The 22,641-nt window shown below is 45.0% G+C and overlaps 1 protein-coding gene across 2 annotated transcripts in view; it reads left to right on the forward strand.

Moving 5' to 3' along the window:
• The window catches only part of MYO1E (myosin IE), a 274,229-nt gene that overhangs the window by 249,036 nt on the left and 2,552 nt on the right, over nucleotides 1-22,641 (forward strand). For both annotated transcript variants that reach the window (XM_073586955.1, XM_073586956.1), the window contains 3 exons: nucleotides 1,866-2,026; nucleotides 4,133-4,219; nucleotides 17,382-17,586. In XM_073586955.1, coding sequence (XP_073443056.1) covers nucleotides 1,866-2,026; nucleotides 4,133-4,219; nucleotides 17,382-17,586 — 453 coding nt within the window. The remainder of the gene's footprint in view (nucleotides 1-1,865; nucleotides 2,027-4,132; nucleotides 4,220-17,381; nucleotides 17,587-22,641) is intronic.

A 22,641-nucleotide genomic window follows, 5' to 3' on the forward strand; every position in this document is an offset into this window, starting at 1 on the left:
TTCCAAGCACTTAATTTTATATTTATTTTCAGAAAATGAGAAATGGTCAAAATAACAAATGCAGTGCTTGCAGACCTCAAATAATGCTAAGAAAACAAGTTCATAATCATTTAGAAACAACAATACTAATGTTTTAACCCAGGAACAGTTCTGAAATCAATATTTTGTGGAATAACCATGATTTTTAATCACAGCTTTCATGCATCTTGTCCTATTCCAAGAGGATTGTGAACACCACAGCAGGCAGGGTTCTTTGTACTTTCCTTTGTTAAATAAGGTTTGATTCAGATCTCCTAACCAGAAGCACATTACTGTATATACTCCTGTATAAGCCGAGATTTTCAGCCCATTTTTTTGGGGTGAGTATAGCGATATTCACCTGTCCCCCGGTCCATCGCTGCTCACCGCTGTCTCTGCTGCATCCTGTGTCAGTGATGTTTAGGCAGCAGGGGGCGCGGTGACGTGATTAGCGCGCGCCGCCCCTCTGCTGGCTGAACAGTCACTGACACAAGAAGCCGCAGACAGTGGCGATGGACCCAGGAGAGGCGAGTATGGCGCTTTTTTTTTTTTTTTTTTTTTGTTTGCAGCATATGGGGGTATAGTCGATGGAGCAGCATATGGGGGGCATATTCTATGGAGCAGCATATTGGGCAGCATATGGGGGCATAGTCTATGGGGCAGCATATGGGGGCATAGTCTATGGGGCAGCATATGGGGGGCATAAACTATGGAGAAGCATATGGGGGCATAATCTATGGAGCAGCATATGGGGGCAAATTCTATGGAGCAGCATATGGGGGCATAAACTATGGAGCAGTATATGAGGGCATAGTCTATGGGGTAGCATATTCTATGGCGCAGCATATGGGGGCATATTCTATGGAGCAGTACATGGGGGCATATTCTATGGAGCAGCATATGGGGGCATATTCTATGGAGCAGCATATGGGGGCATAGTCTATGGAGCAGTATATGGGGGCAGAGTCTATGGGGCAGCATATGGGGGCATAATCTATGGAGTAGCATATGGGGGCAAATTCTATGGAGCAGCATATGGGGGCATAAACTATGGAGCAGTATATGAGGGCATAGTCTATGGGGTAGCATATTCTATGGCGCAGCATATGGGGGCATATTCTATGGAGCAGTACATGGGGGCATATTCTATGGAGCAGCATATGGGGGCATATTCTATGGAGCAGCATATGGGGGCATAGTCTATGGAGCAGTATATGGGGGCAGAGTCTATGGGGCAGCATATGGGGGCATAATCTATGGAGTAGCATATGGGGGCATATTCTATGGAGCAGCATATGGGGGCATAAACTATGGAGCAGCATGGCAAAGTCTATGGATTCCACCCTCGGCTTATACACGAGGCAATAAGTTTTCCCAGTTTTTTGTGGCAAAATTAGGGGGGTCGGCTTATACACGGGTCGGCGTATATAAGGTAAGTAGAATGAGGTGTACTCTGGCTGGCTGGAATTCAACTGACACTGGAATGGAATGGCTGTCAGATGTAGAGAAGCTGATTTTTATAAATATGTGCAATGGTATATTAATCTTTGCCTGAGGAGATAGATATATATTATATTATAATATATATATATTTGACCCAGCCTTATTCTGACTTTTCTGGATGGATCTCATTGTTGGTGACATGTGGGGCTGTTAGTGCGTGTGACCTTTCATTCCAATCTTGTTTTTGAAGGATTTCAACTTATTTGAAATACAGGAAAATACTATGATTACAAATTTACAGTTAGTTTATATTCTGACATTTTTTATATCAAAATATCGATGACAAGAATTGTTATGGTTGATAAATATTTCATAGTTTTTTTGTTTTCTATATTTTACTACAGCCTTGAGATGAAATTAAAAAAAGAAAACTGGGGTCCATGGAGCGGTGGAAGTGGCTCCCGTCAAGTGCAATTTCTCCAAGGATTTGGTGATTTGGCCATACTTAAACACAGTAATAAGGTGCTACAGGTCAGCATAGGACAAGGCCTGCCAAAGAACTCCCGTAAGTAGGTTTGACTGTTCTCAGGAGGAATTGAAAGAATAACCACACAGGAGAATGCATACTCTGAATGTACTTAATTTTACAAGAATTGTAAGAAAGTGTGTGTATGCATGCCAGGGCTGTAGAGACTGTAAGCCAAACCAGAGACTGACATTTTCCTGACTCCGACCCCACAGCACTGGTCACTGAGCATGTACATAAAATGCAGAGATCCTTAGATCAGGAACAGACATTTATAGGACATTTCATTACTTTCCCAAATTCTTAGGAAAAGATTCATCACATCCTGCATTGTACTACTGAACCCAATTTATTATATACAGTGGGGGGGAGTATTTAGTCAGCCAAAGTGAGTCAAAATGAGGAAAATCACCTTGTCTGATTTGGCAAGATTTATTTTGCAAATTATGGTGGAAAATAAGTATTTGGTCACCTGAAAAAACATGTAAAATTTCTGGCTCTCACAGACCTGTAACTTCTTTTAAGAGGCTCCTCTGTCCTCCACACATTACATGTAGTAATGGCACCTGTTTGAGGTTGTGAACAGATGTTTTTTAAACTGAGAACAAGTTCAAACAGTCACACTCCAAACTCCACTAGGTGAAGACCAAAGAGCCTTCGAAGGACACCAGAAATAAAATTGTAGCCCTGCACCAGGCTGAGAAGACAGAATCCGCAATAGGCAAGCAGCTTGGTGTGATGAAATCAACTGTGGGAGCAGTAATAAGAAAATAGGAGACCTACAAGATCACTGACAATCTCCCTCGATCTGGGGCTCCACGCAAGATCATACCCCGTGGGGTTAAAATGATCAGAAGAATGGTGAGCAAAAATCCCAGAACCACATGGGGTGACCTAGTGAATGACCTGCATAGAGCTGGGACCACCCTAACAAAGGTTACCATCAGGAACACACTATGCTGCCAGGGACTCAGATCCTGATGTTTCAGACATGTCCTCCTGCTGAAGCCAGTACATGTCCAGGCCTGTCTGAAGTTTGCTAGAGAGCATTTGGATTATCCAAAAGAGTATTGCGAGAATGTCATATGGTCTGATGAAACCAAAATAGAATTGTTTGGTAGAAACAAAACACGTCGTGTTTGGAGGAGACAGAATGCTGAGTTGCATCCAGAAAACACCATACCTACTGTGAAGCATGGGGGTGGCAACATCATGTTTTGGGGCTGTTTCTCTGCAAAGGAGCCAGGACGACTGATCCGTGTATATGAAAGAATGAATGGGGCCATGTATTGAGATTTTCAGTGCAAACCTCCTTCCATCAGCAAGGGCATTGAAGATGAAATGTGTATGGGTCTTTTCAGCATGATAATGATCCCAAGCACACCGCCAGGTCAACAAAGGAGTGGCTTCGTAAGAAGCATATGAAGGTCCTGGAGTGGCCTAGACAGTTTCCAGATCTCAACCCCATAGAAAACCATTGGAGGGATTTGAAAGTCCATGTTGCCCAGCGACAGGCCCAAAACATCACTGCTCTAGAGGAGATCTGCATGGAGGAATGGGCCAACATACCACCCAACAGTGTGTGCCAAACTTGTGAAGACTTACAGAAAATGTTTGACCTGTCATTAACAACAAAGGATATATAACAAAATATTGAGATGAACTTTTGTTAATGACCAAATACTTATTTTCCACCATAACTTGCAAAATAAATCTTGCCAAATCAGGCAAGGTGATTTTCTGGATTTGTCTTATTTTGACTCTCATAGTTGTGGTCTACCTATGATGTCAATTACAGACCTCTCTCATCTTTTTAAGTGGGAGAACTTGCACAATTGGTGGCTGACTAAATACTTTTTCCCCCACTGTATTTTAGGAGTCCGGTCCCGTTTATACAGACTCCCAACTCCACAAAAATGGACACTGACTCCACGACTCAGACTCCCCAGCCCCATATACACAATATGGTGCAAAGCTATGTTTGAACAAAGAGTCATCATGTTGTTCTCCAGAATTATTTTACATACAGTAACACTCTCTGTAGTAGATTCTGATACAGAATGTCGCTGATCCGCGTTATAAAAAGTAAAACATTTTGTGGCACTTTTATTTGACTGTGTGTGATGACAAATATTTATTATTTAGGGCCAACACGAAGAAACTTGGTCCAAGGGAGAGGAAACACAAACAAAGCCAAATCTTACCCAATCAGAGCTGCCCCACCACCACCAGGTATGTTGTAAAGCAAAGCTGGATATTTAGTGTGATTTCCACTATCCAGTACCTACCTCATAGTCTACTATAAACTTTTACCACATTAAATATCGTATATACTTGTGTATAAGCCGACCCCCCCCCAATTTTGCCACAAAACTGGGAAAACTTATTGACTCGCGTAGAAGCCTAGGGTTAATGATGGTTCAAGAAAATGCTCCATAGATAAAACCCACCCATATGCTGGCCCAAGATGCTCCAAATGCTGCTGCACAAGGGTTAATGCTGCCCCATAAGATGCTCCATAAATGCCCCCCATATGCTGCTGCACAAGGGTTAATGCTGCCCCTTAAGATGCTCCATAAATACCCCCCATAATATGCTGCTGCACAAGAGTTAATGCTGCACCATAAGATGCTCCATAAATATCCCTTATTTGCTGCTGCAATAAAAAAAATGACATGCTCACCTCTCCGTTGCTGGGGCCAGGTGCCGGTGTCCTGAGCTCCTGGCATCGGCGATATTTACTGGTCCTTGTTCCATCTCTGTCTGCCGATCTGTCTCCCGAGTCTCTGCAGTGACATCAGCAGACAGCGCACAATGACTGTCATCGCGCCCTCTGACCTGAATGTCACAGCAGGAGGACCTGGAGACACAGCGGTGAACAAGGACAGGTGAATATTGCTCTGCGCCTGTCATACTCGCCCCCTCCTGGTGCACGGTCTTCGCTGAATGCAGGAAGCAGACGACTGATGGAGAAGCAGGGGCTGCAGAGGTCATGTGGTACCGCTCATTAAACTCATAAATCTGCATATTCATGAGTTTAATGAGCGGTACCAGGTGACCGCTGAACGCAGGAAGCAGACGACTGAGGGAGAAGCAGGGGGTGAGTATGATCTGACGCCCCCGCTCCCCATCCCCCGCCCACCCCCAGTATATGACTCTCATATAAGCCGAGAGGGGGACTTTCAGCCCCCCAAAAATTGGCTGAAAATCTCGGCTTATACACGAGTATATGCGGTATGTCTGCTGTAACATTATGCATCAGTATGTACTCATTTTATTGCCATACTACATTATACTGTTTTTTTGTTTTCCGAAACCCCTCTTTTATACATGTTGGCGCATTTGTTCCCAGCGCTATGCTACTCAATGTTCACCGCTCTGCTCCTTTCCTTGTCAGGCCACTGCCCTGAGTCCTTATGCAGATCTTCAAACTTGCCTGTATATCCCAGCTCTACCTCCACCTGTTTTATAGGGAGCTGTGGGCATAGCCTGCAAAAACGTCTTTGCCTTAGTCTTCTTGTCCCTCATACCAATGTCTCTGACCCTCATCTGCTGCAAACCCTGGGACTGCCCTGGTGTGGTACCTGTTGACAACCTACGGCCAAGCCTATTCTCCCCATCAGAGGCTGTAGTGAATGCCAGGTAGTCACTTAGTTACGCCTCTCCAGGGTAAGCCTAGCCCGTGGTGCATTGTCCACACCCACCATCTTTACAACCACCCGTAATATGTCCACAATGTATGTATTAAAATACGTGATCATCGCTACGTTCCTGTTCGGCATCATGTGAGAGCTGCAGCGTGTGTCAGACTTGCATTGATAAAGTTACCGCTGGTTCCAAGCGAAATGCTCTGTGAACCTGCTGGTCACAACTGCGGTTACATGGTGCACAAGAGGACAATAGCAGGCCTAGAATTGGGAGAAGACCATGACCGGAAACTATTTTAATGCATACATTGTGGACATATTACTGATGGCTAAAGGTGGAATTGAAAAGAAATGCAGTCATGTTATTACAGGTGTTTTGCGAATCATTTTGCACCTTTCCAAAAAAAGTCCTTCACATTTTACCCAGGGGTCTTCACAAATCTTGATTTTGCTGTATAAGAAAGGGAAATGACCCCCAGTTGGACATTTAGTACAAATAATTAAGTACACCACATTAGATGTGATGCAGCTGAAAGTACCTGGGATCTTGTATTCCTGATGTGAGTTGGGGAATACAACTGGGGGTCTGTATATGGGGAGACAGGGCAAAAACTGAGAACAAGGAAGAATTCTCATTGTCACACAATAAGAAAAAAGAATGGATCTACCTGTGGCAAAACATTTTTGTATGCCTGGTCATAGCATGATGGACATTAAATTACTTGTATTGAAAGGTTACTTCAAGTCTCAGAGACAGAAGGGTCTGAGTACAAATTTATGAAAACTTTTGACACACTCAGTGCAGGAATGAATGTGTGGCATGGATTTATGTCCTTTTACATTAATTAAGGAATTTTCCAGGTCACCACCTGACAGCACGCTGGAGGACGTCCTTCTTATCCACAGTGGGACAGGAAACTACGAGAGCTTAAAAGGACCCTCCCCCTGCCACCCTTCAGTGTTTTTCCTGTCCCACTGAGGATAGGAACGGCGAGAGAAGATCCGGCCAGATGGTTAGGATCGGGGGGCCCAGCCTTTCCCTTCCTACCTCAAGACTTCTGCAGCTGACACCCACCAGAGGGTCCCTCAGCACACCCAGTGCAGCGCTGCTCCTGGGAGATGGGGTCGCTTCCTCCTGTCGGGGGCTCTCGACCCCGGCCGCCGCCGCTGATGTCCCTGAGCCCAGGCCGCCTCTATGGATTCTGCGGACTCCACAAGTGGGTCCCGGGAGGAGTTCACCGCAGGGCATCCCCCACTGGACGCGGCACGTCACCCCAGGCAAAGGGGAGCGCAGGTGAGCCGACGGTCACAAGCGGCCGTGCCGCTTCCGGTCGCGTCATCGGAGGGGGCGCGTAACTTCCATCGCGTCGGTGCCGGGTCGCGGCCCGCAGCCATCACTTCCGGGCCACGGCCGGTATAGAACCAGCTTGAATGGAGAGAGCGGTGTCCTCTCCAACTCCGGAGCGGACCGGGCAACGCCCAGCGCAAGCAGTGCAGCAACCCAGAGCAGTCCGGCTTCCCCAGACATGGAGGACCAGGCAAAGACTGAGACGGCGCCAGAAAGCCATGGTCACGTGATTAGCCTCAGAAAAGGTCGCTGCAGGGCCCCAGAAAGGCAGATCCAGACAGGACACGTATTTTATATGTTCCAGGGGGGAACCTCCACCTCAGGGAGAAAGGAGCCCAGGAGGAAGAATAATAAGTGTCCAATCTGCTCTAAGAAGCTGAAGGACACGTGGCAGAAAGCCCTCTGTGATGCATGCACAAAACGCATAGTGGGAGAGGAGCAGGCTACGCTCATGTACCCTTAGGATCAGACATAGCGATATCGCTCGCAATATCGCTGCTACGTCACAAAATCTGTGACGTTACAGCGATATTGCTAGCGATATCGCTATGTGTAACGGGGGCTTTAGAGATCGGTAATCTTTCACTCAAAGCGGCCTTTCTGGTAACATTCACGTCAGCTAGGAGACTAGGCGAACTTCAGGCCCTATCTATCCAGGACCCTTACTTACAGGTGTTCGAAGACCGGTTAGTCTTAAGGCTCGACCCGGCCTTTCTCCCCAAGGTTATCTCAGACTCCAATATGAATCAGGAGGTAGTACTCCCTTCATTCTGTCACTTTCTTTCCTATTTTTAGGAAACTATCATAACTTGGATGTCAGGGAGACTGTACTCGGGTACCTGGACGCAACCAGGCCCTGGAGACAGGATAATAACCTCTTTGTCCAATACAGAGGTCCGAATAGGGGAAAGAAGGCATCAAAATCCACAATAGCAAGGTGGATTAGATCCACAATTAACCAAGTCTACAGAGCACAGGGTCTCAGTCCCCCGGGGAGCCTTAGAGTCCACTCAACTAGAGCAATGGCCGCATCATGGGCAGAGAGGGGAGGAGCCTCAGCAGAGCAGATCTGCAGAGTGGCATCATGGACCAGTCTCAGTACCTTCTCTAAACATTATAAATTAGATGTGGTATCCACGCAATTAGCATTTGGGAGGAAAGTGCTCCACGCAGTAGTCCCACCCTAGGACCAATATCCTTTGGTACTACTCCAGTGTGCTGTCAGGTGGTGACCTGGAAAACGGTAATTAGACCTACCGGTGATTGTGTTTCCAGGAATCCATCCTGACAGCACTGTTAGTTCCCTCCCTACCATACTATCCATACGACTGTGATGTAACATGTGTGTGAGAAATGTTGGATTAAATAAAGAATCTGTTTGCATCCATCCAGATGTTACTTTGAGAAATCACTGAAGGGTGGCAGGGGGAGGGTCCTTTTAAGCTCTCGTGGTTTCCTGTCCCACTGTGGATAAGAAGGACGTCCTCCAGCGTGCTGTCAGGATGGATTCCTGGAAACACAATTATCGATAGGTCTAATTACCGTTTTCTCTTCAGACCTTCTGGGGTCATCACAACACAACCAGACCCCAATCAGAGGGCAATAAAACATTCACGCTCCTTATCTATGAACTGTTCCAATATTTTGTTTATCCCTCTCCCATAATGACAATTCTGCTTCACATCACTTGTCTTATATATTGCGTTATTTCTGTGCTGTCTTGTGTATAAATGTGATTCTTCAGATGTTGTATTAGTCAATGCCTGATGAAGAGACCTGAGTAGTCTCGAAAGCTAGCCATTTGTTACCATCTTTTCAGTTAGCCATTAAAAGGTATCAGCCACTGAGGACTCTCAATCTCTATATATAAAAATGAATGTGTGTATCACCAACCAATCACGAAGCATCTTTCATTTCACCAGAGCCGTTCAAAAGAAGCTGAGCTGTGATTGGTTGCTATGACCAACAGTTTTCCCACTTGACAACACCTCAGCAGACACTGACATGGTGGGAGAAATATAGCATCCCTGGAAACATAAGGTCCCTGCCATTGTCTGCCCCCCTGAAAGGAGCAGAGATCACATGACAGAAATGAATCCCCCCTCCCGTGCCTATATGCCCATCACACATCCTTCATCCCGTAGGCACATCTTCCCTCCATTGGTATGGAAGTTGCAGCAAATCCATCCAGCGCTTTAGTACTGACCCCAGGGTCTCTTAAAGGGATCATTGGTATGGAATTTAGGGCAAATCCACTCTGAGCTTTGGTACTGACCCCAGGCCTCTCTTAAAGGGATCCCCGGTATGGAAGTCAGGGTAAATCCCTCAGCGCTCTGATTGTAGGGATTATAGTGGTAGTACCGCAGTTACTATGCCCGGGCAGCGCCGGGCTCTTCAGCTAGTACTAAATATTTTTCGGTTGTATTGTAACCTTTGTAGTTAGACCTTTTAGTTCCCATCTATCTACATTTGATTTGTTTCCAACATCCTCTGTCCCAAAGTCCACACCACCTACTCCCTGCTCCTATAAATATGGTTTTGGAAGCTGCCATCCATGTAATTAAATACAATAGACTTCCCAACCTTGTCATTCTTATTTAATGGCTAAGAAGCGGTGAATTTAGTATAGAAATCCTGCATATCAGGGCTACGCCTGTAAAACCAGCTGGGTAAAGTTAGGTAAAAGTATAGGGTGTGATCATGATAAATCATGGGTGGGAATTGTGAAAGAGGCTTTTATGACTATCACAAATAGTAATGCTATGGTTACTTATTTGTTTGCTACAAGGGAATAAACACTTGCTGCTGGCTTCCCCCATAGATTACAGCTGATCAGGGTAGGACGAGCTGTCTGCATGGGCCTCTCCTTATGTCTATGTTGTAACATTGCATCGGACTGTGATTGTGCACTCTGCCTTATAACACTTGTAATAAAAGTGTATGCTTTTACAGTAAAAATATTTAATCTGTCCCTAAAAGGGATTGATTATAGTAGACAACCAATTAAAAGTTGTGATGCTCGTCTATGGAGCCTCAGTAATCGGCCATCAATGGTTCACTGCAGTCACCTGCAATTTCAGCTCCATGATGTCCCATTCTCGGCATTGGACAGGAGAACGCATTCACCTTTTACATAGGAGGTACAATATAATGGCGGCTGATGGAGGAGAATGTGACCAGACCTGTCCTCCAATTGTAAAACTGCTTTCCTACTGGAGGAGCTGATGGCCAGGTCTGATCGCATGTTCCTCCACCATTGGCTGTTGTATGGACAGAAGTGGTGGTCAGTTTGTGAGGAAAGCTGTAGTAACAGCAGAAAATGGCAGACATCTTTACCCAAGAATCTGTCAATGAGCTCATTCTGAAAGTATAAGGTTAAGTTCCTATAATGAGTTTTGTTTGTCGTGCAAAAAATGCGGCGTCTATCAGTCTCAGTAAAGTGGATACGATTTATAGAAATCTCATGCCTCGTCGTGTTTTTTTTTTTTTTTTTGTTTGTTTTTTTTTTTTCCCGCTGCCACTTTCTCTTGCGGGTACTCGGAGTTTTATGTGCAAATTTTCCCTGTAGAATTGCATTAAAGTAGGAAATCCACAGGTAAAAAAAAAACACAAATAGCTAAAGAAATGAGGCCAATAGGTGTAGAAAATCTGCAACCTCAAAACCATACCAAATACTCCTCATTGGCATGTAGCCTAACAGGAAAGTTTGTAGCTCTTCTTTATCTGTCTTTTTCTAAGCTCCTCTCAGCAGATTTATGGCCACACACTGCCGTAAAAGGAATCTCTTCAGGTTTATGCTATGTAATAAGAGCGCAGCATGATGTAGGGGCTGAGAGTCAGATTCCAGTGTTAAGGCCCTTTTACATTTAGCGATGCACCAGCGATCCGACCAGCGATACGACCCGGTCAGGATCGCTGGTGCATCGCTAAATGATCGCTAGTGAGCTGTCACACAGGAAGATCTCACAGCGATGCAGCAGCGACGCAGCGGACGATACTCACCTTTCACACACAGCGATCCTGACGTCCTCCCGCCCGCGTCCAGCGTCGCTCAACTCACACAGCAGGAAGCCCAGCAGGAAGCAGACAACGAGAAATGGAGCCGGCCGATCTCGCGCGATCAGCGATGGACAGCGGGGGAGCCGGTCGGAGGTAAGTATCACACATGGCAATATCGCTAGCAATATCGCTATAACGTCACAAAATCAGTAACGTTTTAGCGATATTGCTAGTGATATCGCTATGTGTAAAACCCCCTTTACTGTTAGCACCACATCTGCTTCCCGGCGTGTCAGTTCACTAACCCTCACTGCAATTGGTCCCTCTCTCCCTCATGCTTCCAGCAGCACTTCCAGCTGGGCCTCTGGCCATGTTCTAAAGGCACATGCTCCCTCTCTTAAAGGGCCAGCACATGCACTGGCCATTTCCTCCCTAGCCAATGGTTTTGAGGCATTACGTATATATTGCTTCCTCTCCACTGGGGAGGTGCCTGAGCAACCTTCCTATTTCAGTCTGTGTAAGGTCGTATACCAATGCAGGTTCTGCCTGCGGTACTTAAAGTACGAATCCCGCTTGGTGCACTCTGAAGCAAATCCTGCTTGCTGCACTCTGACACTCTGTCTGACTCCAACTCTGCTGCATTCTGATACAAGCTCTGCCTGTTGCTTCATCCAGTCTGTTCTTCGGGACCAGCTGCAGCGTGACTGTTCAACCCTGGAGTGGTACCTGGCGTTCATCGAAAGTCCAACCTCCCCATTAGAGGCTCTAGTGAATAGTCAGACGATCTGTTAGTCACGCCCCTCTAGGCTCTCCGGTCCGTGGCACAGTGGTTCCACAAACCACGTCCGTGACAGTTACTTACTGATTTTATTGAATCTACAACACAGTCTAGTGTTTTATCAGGAGGTATTGATCAATACTGGTCTAGATGTCTCCTAGTCAGTTACTCTGTGTAACCCCACCCCCACCATTGATGGCAGCTTTCTGTGTACACTGTCCGCTTTGTGTCAATGTGCAATCAGTGGTGTGGGCAGGGTTACACAGAGCTCAGCATTCAGAGAACTGCTAGATCTGCAGCAGAGAAAAATCAGTTTTATAAAAATGAGAGCAAGCAGCCCTTTAAGTGACACATTGCTGGAATCAGGGTCTCTATCCCTACATCAGGTTGCTCTCGATGCAGTAGTAAAAACCTGGTGACAGACTCCCTTTAAAGCCATACAACCTACAGTATAGTAATACAATTTGCCAGAATATGGCAAACACCAGTGTGGGTAAAAACAGAATGTGTATTTAAATAGCCTATTACATGATGTAGAAAGTGGAAGACAGGTAGATCTGTAGCAAAGAAAACAACAATTGTATCAAAATGACAGCATGCAGACAAGCAAGTGACGCATCACTGGAATCAGGGTCTTGTCCCCTATATATTGCTGCTCTCAGATTACATACCTAAAACCAGGAGACACATTCTCATTAATGTTTAATGTGATGGGAAACAGAGCATGGGAAGGCAAAATGATGCATGTATTTTGGGCTAAAAATCATGTTTGCAATTGCAAATGTTGCATTTAAGTAAAAAAAAAGTCCCCAAAGTTGGCCAACCCCTCTAATGCATTGGGATGACAGTGGAACAGGGCACATGGGATGTTGTGACTGGAAAGGGGCATATCCTATGTCCCCTGGCCACAATACCATCATCACCCATCTTTCATGAACCCCAATCACCCCTGTATCTGCTATCAATGCTTTCTGTCCTTTTGGATTTTTTTTTTTTTTTTTTCCTTCCTGACTTCTAATTAATCCCCTCCTGTGTGTGACCAGTCTCCCTGCTGCCGCTCCCTCCTGATCACACCTGGCTTGTTTGATGTGCATTTGAGCTGTTATAAATTCAGAGTCATTGGTCTGTCTGGACCTTGGTTTGTCATTACAAGGATGTCATTTTAAGGATAACTATAGAAATATGCCAGAATTGACCAGAAGGTACGCCTAAGCTCTGTTTTAAAAATTCACAATTTCTTTGTTACCTCCACAATTACCCTTACCATGCTGACATATGCTCTAATGGTTTTGCCTCCATTACTCATGACTCTCCTTTGCTATCCACAGACCCTAGCACCCTCTAACCAAGTAATAATCTCTCCTTCCCTCTTGCCCCCCCACCTGACCTCCTCCGCTGACCTGCTCCTCAACCTCAGATCTCTCCTAATAACACACAACAAATCGCCCACTCTTCTCCTCCCACCTGCTCTGCCTCTCTCTGCTTCTCCTCCCTGCTGGCGACATCTCTCAATCCAGGACCCCCACAGCTCATACCTTCCATTATTACCCCCTTCTATCACTCCCAATCCAATATAAACACCCGAAATCTTTCCAGCCTCAAACTCGTGCCCCCTGACGCCCACCACCCTGCTCCCTCTCTCTGGAGCACTCTGAAATTCCCCCTCCGTCTGCAATAAACTTCATGTGATTCACGACCTCTTTACCTCTCGCGATTTTTCCTTCTTTGCCCTCACTGAAACATGGCTGACACCCTCCGACACCGCCTCCACTACTGCACTATGCTATGGCGGCCTCCACTTCACCCACACTCCTCGCCCTGGCAACAGACATGGTGGAGGAGTGGGCCTTCTCCTTTTTTACAGCTGCATCTTCAACCCAATCCCACCTCTTCCCTCCCTTGTCCTACCCTCCTTTGAAGTCCACTCTGTCTGCATCTACTCTCCGCACAACCTCCAAGTGGCTGTAATATACCGACCTCCAAGCCCTACCACTGCCTTTATTGACCAATTCTCTACTTGGCTGCTTTACTTTCTCTCTGCTGACATTCCCACCATCATCATGTGTGACTTCAACATCCCCATTGACACCCACCAGTCGGCAGCTTCCAAACTCCTGTCCCTTACTTCATCCTTTGGACTTATTCAGTGGTCCTCCTCAGCCACCCACACAGATGGACACACATTAGACCTGTCTCTGCTCCCTATCTAACTTTACAACCTCCCCTCTCTCTCTGACCACCATCTACTCTCATCCCTGTCCTCCTCACCTGTCACCCATGTCCAGCAACACGCGCACCCCCGCAGAAACTTTGCACATCTAGACACTCGCACACTCTCTGACTCTATCCTACCACTGTCCTCCATATCTTCACTCCACGACACACACTAGTTTCTACAATGCCAGTCTTGCATCAGCCATGGACTCTGTCGCCCCTGTCATGCATAACAGAGTGCGACGAATCAATAGACAACCCTGGCACAATAACGCCACTAAAAAGCTTCAGCAAGCATCCAGAATTGCTGAACGGCGCTGGAAGAAAACTCATTCAAAAGACTTCACTGCAATCAAACAAGCAACACTTGGATTCAAATCATCTCTCACCTACATCCCTTGTATCTTCCTTATCCCACAACCATAAACAGTTGTTCAATAATTTTAACTTCCTCCTCCGCCCACCACCGGCCCCTCCAACTTCCCTAATCTCTGCTGAGGACTTCACCACGCACTTCAAACACAAGATAGATCAAACACGGCAAGTCTTTATTATTCAACCACCACAACCCCTTTGTATACCAGACCAATGCCCAAACTCCATAACCTTATTATCAAACATCACTGAAGGGGTGCTTGCTCATCTTCTCTCCAAATCACACCTCACCACTTGTGCACTCGACCCCATTCCACCTCCTCCCCAACCTCACCACCACACTTATCCCATCTCTAACCCACCTCTTCAAACTATCACTAACTTCTTGTACCTTCCCTTCTGCTTTCAAACATGCCACAATCATGCCTGTCGTGAATTCTCTTGATCTGACTTCTGAGTCAGGGCTCTCTCTGGTGGTTACTGTGGGTAGTGAAGCTGTCCGGGTTTACAGAAGTCTGCCACCTGACGACGATGATTGGAAATCAGGGGTTACTGACTGGGAGGCTATAAGTGAGCAGGCTTCCCTCAGTTGCTACTGGTGATTAGTTTCTTCCTGTGCACTTTGAGGTCTGCTGTCTCCTGCCTGATCCTGCATTTTTCAGTTACGTTGTTCATTTGCTAAACCTTTGCATCTGATCTGGTTTTGCCTCTTTCTGCTTTGTTGTGAGGGTTCAGTGTGCTCCCTGCTGGGGCAGTGCTGGACCCCGCTCCATATGTTACAGCTTGTCAGTTTGTTCAGTCCCCTGTTGTTAGTCTCTTTTGCTTTGCTGCCAGTTCACACCAGAATGCTGATATAGTGGGGATGTTTTTGTACATCAGACGTGTTGGATTTTTTAGGGTTTTTGCATGATTGCAGACAGTGTCTTTCCTATCTAGACAGTTTGGGCCCCATTTGCTCAGTCTATTTTCTGCCTGTGTTTGTGCCTCATCTTGTCTCATCGACAATATATGTTTGGGGGCTATCTATTTCTTTGGGGTTCTACTCCAGGGCAGTTAAGATTTCACCTTTCTTGCTTTAAGCTTAGTTCTCCGGCTGTGCCAAGGCGTCTAGGGCATCGTAGGAACGCCCCATGGCTACTGCTAGTTGTGTTGTTAGGATTAGGGGTCTGCAATCCGCTAAGTTACCAATCTTTCTGGATTCCTGGTGGCCTAGCCTATTCCTGCTATCCTCCTTGGTGACCTATTCATAACACATACCTATCCTCAAAAAGCCAACCCTCGACCCAACCGCTTTGTCCAGCTATCGCCCAATATCGCTGCTCCCTTTCGCTTCCAAACTCCTGGAGCAGCATGTCCACGCTGAACTTTACTCCCATCTCTCATCTAACCTGCTCTTTGACCATCTAAAATCTGGTTTCCGCCCCCATCACTCCAGAGACTGCCCTGACCAAAATTATTAACGACCTACTTACAGCCAAAGCAAACGGACAATACTCTATACTCCTCCTTCTAGACCTGTCCTCTGCCTTCGACATAGTTGACCACTGCCTCCTACTACAGATCCTCTCTTCCTTTTGGCATCAAAGACCTCGCCCTATCCTGGATCTCCTCATACCTCTCCAACCGCACATTCAGCATCTCCCACACTACCTCCTCATCCCACCCTCTCTCTGTTGGAGTCCCCCAAGGCTCTGTTCTAGGACCCCTACTCTTCTCAATCTATACACTTGGACTGGGGCAACTCATAAAGTCCCACGGATTCCAGTACCACCTTTATGCCGGTGATACTCAGATCTACCTCTCTGGCCCAGACGTCACCTCTCTGCTTTCCAAAATCCCGGAGTGTCTATCAGCCATATCCTCTTCTCCTCCCACTTCCTCAAACTGAATGTGGACAAATCTGAACTGATCATCTTTCCCCCCATCTCACAGATTTTCCTTACCTGACTTATCTAACAACTGGACGACATCACGCTTTCCCCCGTACCGGAGGTCTGCTGCCTCGGAGTAACCCTTGACTCTGCCCTGTCCTTCAAACTGCACATCCAAGCTCTCTGCACATCCAAGCTCTCTCCACCTCCAGCTCAAAAATATTTCCAGAATCTGTCCCTTCCTCAACCCTCACTCTACTATAATGCTTGTACATGCCCTCATCTCCCGTCTCGACTACTGCAACATCCTTTTCTGTGGCCTCCCTGCTAACACCCTTGCACCTCTCCAGTCCATCCTTAACTCTGCTGCCCGACTAATTCATTTCCTTGCTACTCCTCCACTCTCCCCCCTCTGCAAATCTCTTCACTGGCTCCCACTCCCTCAGGGTATCCAATTCAAATTACTAATACTGACCTACAAGGCCATCTATAACCTGTCTCCTCCATATATCTCTGAACTAATCTCCCGATATCTTCCCTCACATAATCTCCGATCCTCCCAAGACCACCTTCTCTCCTCCACACTTATTCGCTCCTTACCCATCCGCCTCCAAGACTTCTCCCAAATAGCCCCCATCCTCATGAATTCTTTGCGCCAACACGTCCGCCTATCAACCACACTCGGATCCTTCAGACGGAACCTGAAAACCCATCTCTTCAGGAAAGCCTACAGCCTGCAATGATCCCCGCTGCCCCCTCACTACTGGAGCTACCTCCTCACCATCACTGGAGCTGCTGCAACTCCCCAACCTACTGTCTCCTTCCCCACCATCCTGTAGCATGTAAGCCCGAAAGGGCAGGGTCCTCTCTTCCCTCTATATCAGTCTGTGATTGTTATCTGTAATTTGTATGTAACCACTTCTCATGTACAGCACCATGAAATCCATGGCGCTATATAAATAAATATTAATAAGAATAATAATGAATGTAGCTAGTGCTTGGGGCACAAGGTGGGAGCATGACTTCTATAGTTCACCTTTACTAGTATGATCGTATGAAAAAGCAAAACGATGCATCTACAAAACTAAGGAGAGGAGGATAGGTGGGATTTCTAGTGATTGTCTTTGCTTTTATGTTTATTAATTTTACTCTTCAATTTTAGGGTCCCACCAGAATGGCGTAATGCAGACTAACCAACATGGACAGCAGCAGAGGTCTGGAAGGCAATATAGCAACTCTAGATCATCACATCAGCCTGCAGACCACCCATCTTTACCACGGCAAATGGCTGGCGCAGCGGCACCTAGAAATCCACTGCAGCTCCAAAGTTTGGACTTCCTTCGTGTGCCAGACCAAGGTGTTGCGGGGTAAGGCTTATTTAACACATTAGTCTGAATTGGATCAAATATTGCCTAACCGTTAATTATGAAGTTAATTTCCGAGACATGTAAAGCATAGTCAGCTTAGGGCACCATTATACTGTTGAAGCCGGGATCACACTACCGTGTGTAATGCAAGAATCTCACACGAGTCTCTCGCATCAACACTCGGCGCTACAGCCGACACTCAGGGCCTGAGCTGCGGCTGCAAAGAAATACATGCAGCCGCAGTACCGGTCCGAGTACCAGTGGCAGTGCCAGGTGTTGATGCGAGAGACTCATGTGAGTTTCTCACATTACACACGGTAGTGTGATCCTGGCCTTGGAGTTAGATCCGGCATTTGGACTGGGCCCCAGCGACCCTTTAGCTTTCCAGTCATCCATAGTTTACAGCGCACATCATGAGTATTAGTGTCCAGCTTCTCGGGGGAGCGTTGGGTGGTTTCAGTCTGAAAGGTCAGAATAACAACATGTTAGCTGGCAGAGGAAATAAAGAGACGATTGAGCAGAGTATTCCACAGCGATGACCAGAGTCCTGGAATAACTTTAGATTTTTTCACATGTACAATGACAGAATGTCTTAATTTCATCAAGAAAAGAACAGATGTGAACTGTAAAAAAAGCTGATAGTACTAGATGAGAAAGGTGTCTAACCATGCGTTACTGTACTGTTCTATTAACAAAATTATTGAGAAAATGACGCTGGATTCCATCATATTCTGCTCCGAGTGCTTTGATGGGTCTCTAATGCAAAAGTGCACTTGGTTCTTTGGATTAGTTTCACAACTCCTTTGCACAGCTGTAAATGCCACTAACAGCACTTCAGGTAAGAAAACAGCGACTGATCGGTTTGACTGACGTCACCTCGACAGCGCTGCAGCCAATCACTCAGCAGCTGTCATAATTTGGACTGCATGAAACACTGAGAAACAATAGTTTTTCTTAAAACTGAAAACACTTGTATAATTTTTAATATTAAAAGCAGATACTAAGTGATACATTCTAACTGAAGCTACTAGGCTCGAGGCTACATATGTAACAGAGCCCCCACCTATCATGCAGTTGCATTCAAGTAACTACTGAGAATAAAGTGCCCTATGTGTACATGAGGAATAACATAATTTCTGCCCATTATGTAATTAATATGCTGCATTTTCTCCAGTTTTCATCTCTACATTCTCTATTTGTAACTTGTAATTCATCGTTTGCTGGGGGTGGGGAGACAAGCTGCGGTGATTTCTAACAAAAAGAGCTTGGCACAGATAGTGTTCCTGCTCTTCATTTACTTTTTAGCTGACAGACAAGCTGCAGCGACATGGAATATATAATACAGCAGAGCTCAGCTGTCGTGCAATGAATCAAGCTCTGCTGTAAGGTAAATCACTTGTGTCACAGCTCTGCACAATGATTTTCAGTCTGCCTTTGTTCCCTTCCCTGCTGTTTGTTCACTCTTCCTCCCCTCTATAGCAGATAGTGGGCTGTGTCGCATCATACCTGCAGTCAATCTTCTATGAGCAAGACCTCAGCTCCATTTTCATAGTGGATGATGAGTTCAGGAGACATGGGGGAGGGGAAGAGGTGTCTGATAAATGGGGAAGGAAGCGCATTTCTCTGATCAGATACATTACAAATGTTCTAATTGCCTGTACTTGATTATGCAAAGTTTGCTGAAAGTACAGTTCTGTTTTAAGCTAGTCTTGGGCTACCTGCACAGATAAAAGATTTGATGCAGATTTTATGGAAAGATCAGTAAGTGCCTCATTCATTTGAAACAAACCCATTCAGAAGAATGGAACTAATTTTAGTCAGAGAAATTTCAGCAGCTAAATATTTAGCATGGGAATTATCCTTTCTACAGAAACATTTCAGTAATGCTTTTACCACAACTTTCGTATCACCAAGTGTTGCCATGTAATCAGGATTGCCAAATAGACAGTATTAATATGAAATTTGCCAATTATCTCTAATTCTTAGGCAGTGTGATCTTAGAATAGACAGTCTTCAAAATACGCCAGATTTATCACAGACTAAACACACTTAGTTGTGTTTGCCCCCTTCCTAATTTCCTATTCTTTTGCATGTTTGTTGTCAAACATTTAAGTGTGACAAACAAATTTTAAATATTAGACAAAAAGAACACAAGTAAATACAAAATGCAGTTTTTAAAATGAAGATCTTTATTAAGGGAAAAAGAAATCCAAATCTACAGGACCCTGTGTAAAAGTCATTGCATTCTAAACCTACTAACTGGCTGGGCCACTCATAGCAGCAACAACTGAAATCAAGCGTTTGCAATAACTGACAATGACTATTTTACAACACTCTGGAGGAATTTTGTCCCACTCCTCTTTGCAGAATTGTTGTAATTCTACCACATTGGAGGGTTTCCAAGCATAAACCGCCTTTTTAAAGTGATTCCACAGCATCTCAATCGGATTAAGGTCAGGACTTTGACTAGGCCACCCCAAAGTTTTTAGTTTTTCTTAAGCCATTCAGAGATGGACTTCCTAGTATGTTTTGGATTGTCTTGCTGCATAACCCAAGTGTGCTTCAGCTTGAGGTCATGAACAGACGGGTGGACATTCTTTCAGGATTTTTTGGCAGACCACAGAATTCATGGTTTCATTTACCACACAGCAAGTCTTCCAGCTTCTGAAGCAGCAAAACAGACCCCTGTCCATCACACTACCACCATATTTTACTGTTAGTATGATGTTCCTTTTATGAAATCCTGTCTTACTTCTCCACTATATCTAATGGTACATACAACTTCCAAATATTTCAAATTTTGTCTCATCACTCCAGAGTATTCTCCCAAATGTCTTGGGGATCATCAATATGATTTCTGGCAAAACTGAGATGAGCCTTTGTTTTTATTGCTCAACATGGGTTTTCATCTTGGAACTCTGGCATGTAGGCCATTTTTGCCCAGTCTTGCTTATGGTGGAGTTATGGGCAATGACCTTAACTAAAGCAAGTGAGGGCTGCAGTTCTTTGGATGTTATGAGGTCTTTTGTGACCTCTTGGATGAGGCGTCGCTGCACTCTTGGGGTAATTTTGTTCAGCTGACTACTCCTGGGAAGGTTCACCACTGTTCCATGTTTTCACTATTCGTGGATAATTGCTTCCGCTGTGGTTCGCTAGCATTCCACAGCTTGAGAAATGGTTTATAACCTTTTCTAGACTGATGGCTCTCAATTACTTTCTCATTTATTCCATAATTTTTTTTATTTAAGTGATTTCTTGAGAACAGGAGTGGCAGTAATCAGGCCTGGGTGTGGTTGGGAAATTTGAACCTCTAACTCCGTTTTCCAAAAACGTGATAAACCACAATTTGTTTTGGGGGGGGGCAATCACTTTTTCACTCAGGACCCTGTAGGTTTGGATTTCTTTTTCTCTTAATAAAGATCTTCGTTTAATAACTGCAGTTTGTGTTTACTTGTGCCATCTTTCTCTGATATTTACATTTTTTTTATCTGAAACATTTTAGTGTGACAAACTTGCAAAAGAATAGGAAATCAGGAAGGAGGCAAACACTTTTTCACAACTGTAGTATGACACTATGATAAATCTGCCGCATTTCAGTTCACACCACCTAGTCAGTCTTTCTTTGTGCGATAGTTTTGCCACTCTCCTTTTCCAGCCAAGTAGTGCTCAGAGAAGAAATGGTGTAAAACTGTATGTAGTATGTATTTAGATCAGGTCATGAAAGATGGGGTTTGTTTTTTCGCACAAATTGCACCATAATCCCTTTTCACTTCTCTCGCTAACTCTCCCCATTGTGTGATATTTGAAAGTGTAACTTTTTTTTTTGCAAACTTGTAGTAGAATGTCTGTGCTTCTATCTCCTCCTCCATAGCATTTTATTACAACCATCTCCTATCTCAATAATGAGAAATTATGTCTTTAACTCCATTTCTCTCTTCCTTACTAAATGATGCATTTATTCTGAAAATCCATTGTCCTATTTGTATGAACCAATACCAGTGACTGGGGAATTCTAAAAACAATGTATATAATTTGCCATATTTATTGCAAACCTAGGTCTGTGTGGTCTTGCATAAATCCATACAGCTATATGTAACTGTTCATGCATCATCTGGGAAAGATCTGGTTTGACATTAGAAAGAAAAAAATCTTTGTACTGAAGACAGCAGAAAAATCTTGATGATGTTTCAGCTTAAGGATAATTATTTTTTTTTTCTGTGCTGCAAATGGAGACACGGTTGTACTGTGAGGAACAAGAGACCACAGAAAAACTGCCCGCTACAGCTCAAAGAGTCTTTGTGCTCGGCAGCTGCCTCCAACCAACTTACTGAGACAATGTTGATTTAACTGCAGTAAGGGTCTAGTGTAAAACCGCAGGTCGCAATAAAATGTGCCGTTACACAAGTCTTTCACACAAGAAAGCGGCCTGCCCCGTGAAAATCTCCGTAGTCCGCAGAACAGGCTGATAACGGAAACGCAGAATAAATGGGTACGGCTAAATAAATGGTCAGTGATTACAGCACATCTCATAAGGGAGATTCTGCTCTGCTCCAAGAGCAGCATAGCGGTCAATGTATTATGCGCCTAGAATTCCATGGAATCCTAGCTGAGGTTTAGGAGTCTAATGTCGCACTGTAGGCGACTAATTGTGGGCCAGGTATGTAATGATGTATATAGCCAGGGGATGGGGTGCAGATTATTCCCATCTTTCTCGGCTTGTTCAGTAGTAGCAAATTTACTAAATTAATGTGATTTAAATCTTTAAACTGTTATTGATTCAGGAGTCCCAGTCTGTACAGAAAATAATTCTTCTTACTAGTGACGAGTGAACATGCTCGGATAAGGTGTAACTTGCGCATGCTCGGGTGCTAACCAGCACCTTATCTGAGCACGTTCGCTCATCACTACTGATTACCAATACTGTCATTGATTCTTGGGTATGGACTTTGAATACATCTTCACTTTACAAAGTTCAGTATCCTAAAACTCAAAACCTTGGGTCCTCGGTGTTTTTGTCAGTGTGGCAATTATCATGTGACACTGGTGACTGCCCAC

The sequence above is a fragment of the Dendrobates tinctorius genome, unplaced genomic scaffold, assembly GCF_039654945.1.
Source record: "Dendrobates tinctorius isolate UK_male_01 unplaced genomic scaffold, ASM3965494v1 ptg000097l, whole genome shotgun sequence".
Lineage (NCBI taxonomy): Eukaryota > Metazoa > Chordata > Amphibia > Anura > Dendrobatidae > Dendrobates > Dendrobates tinctorius.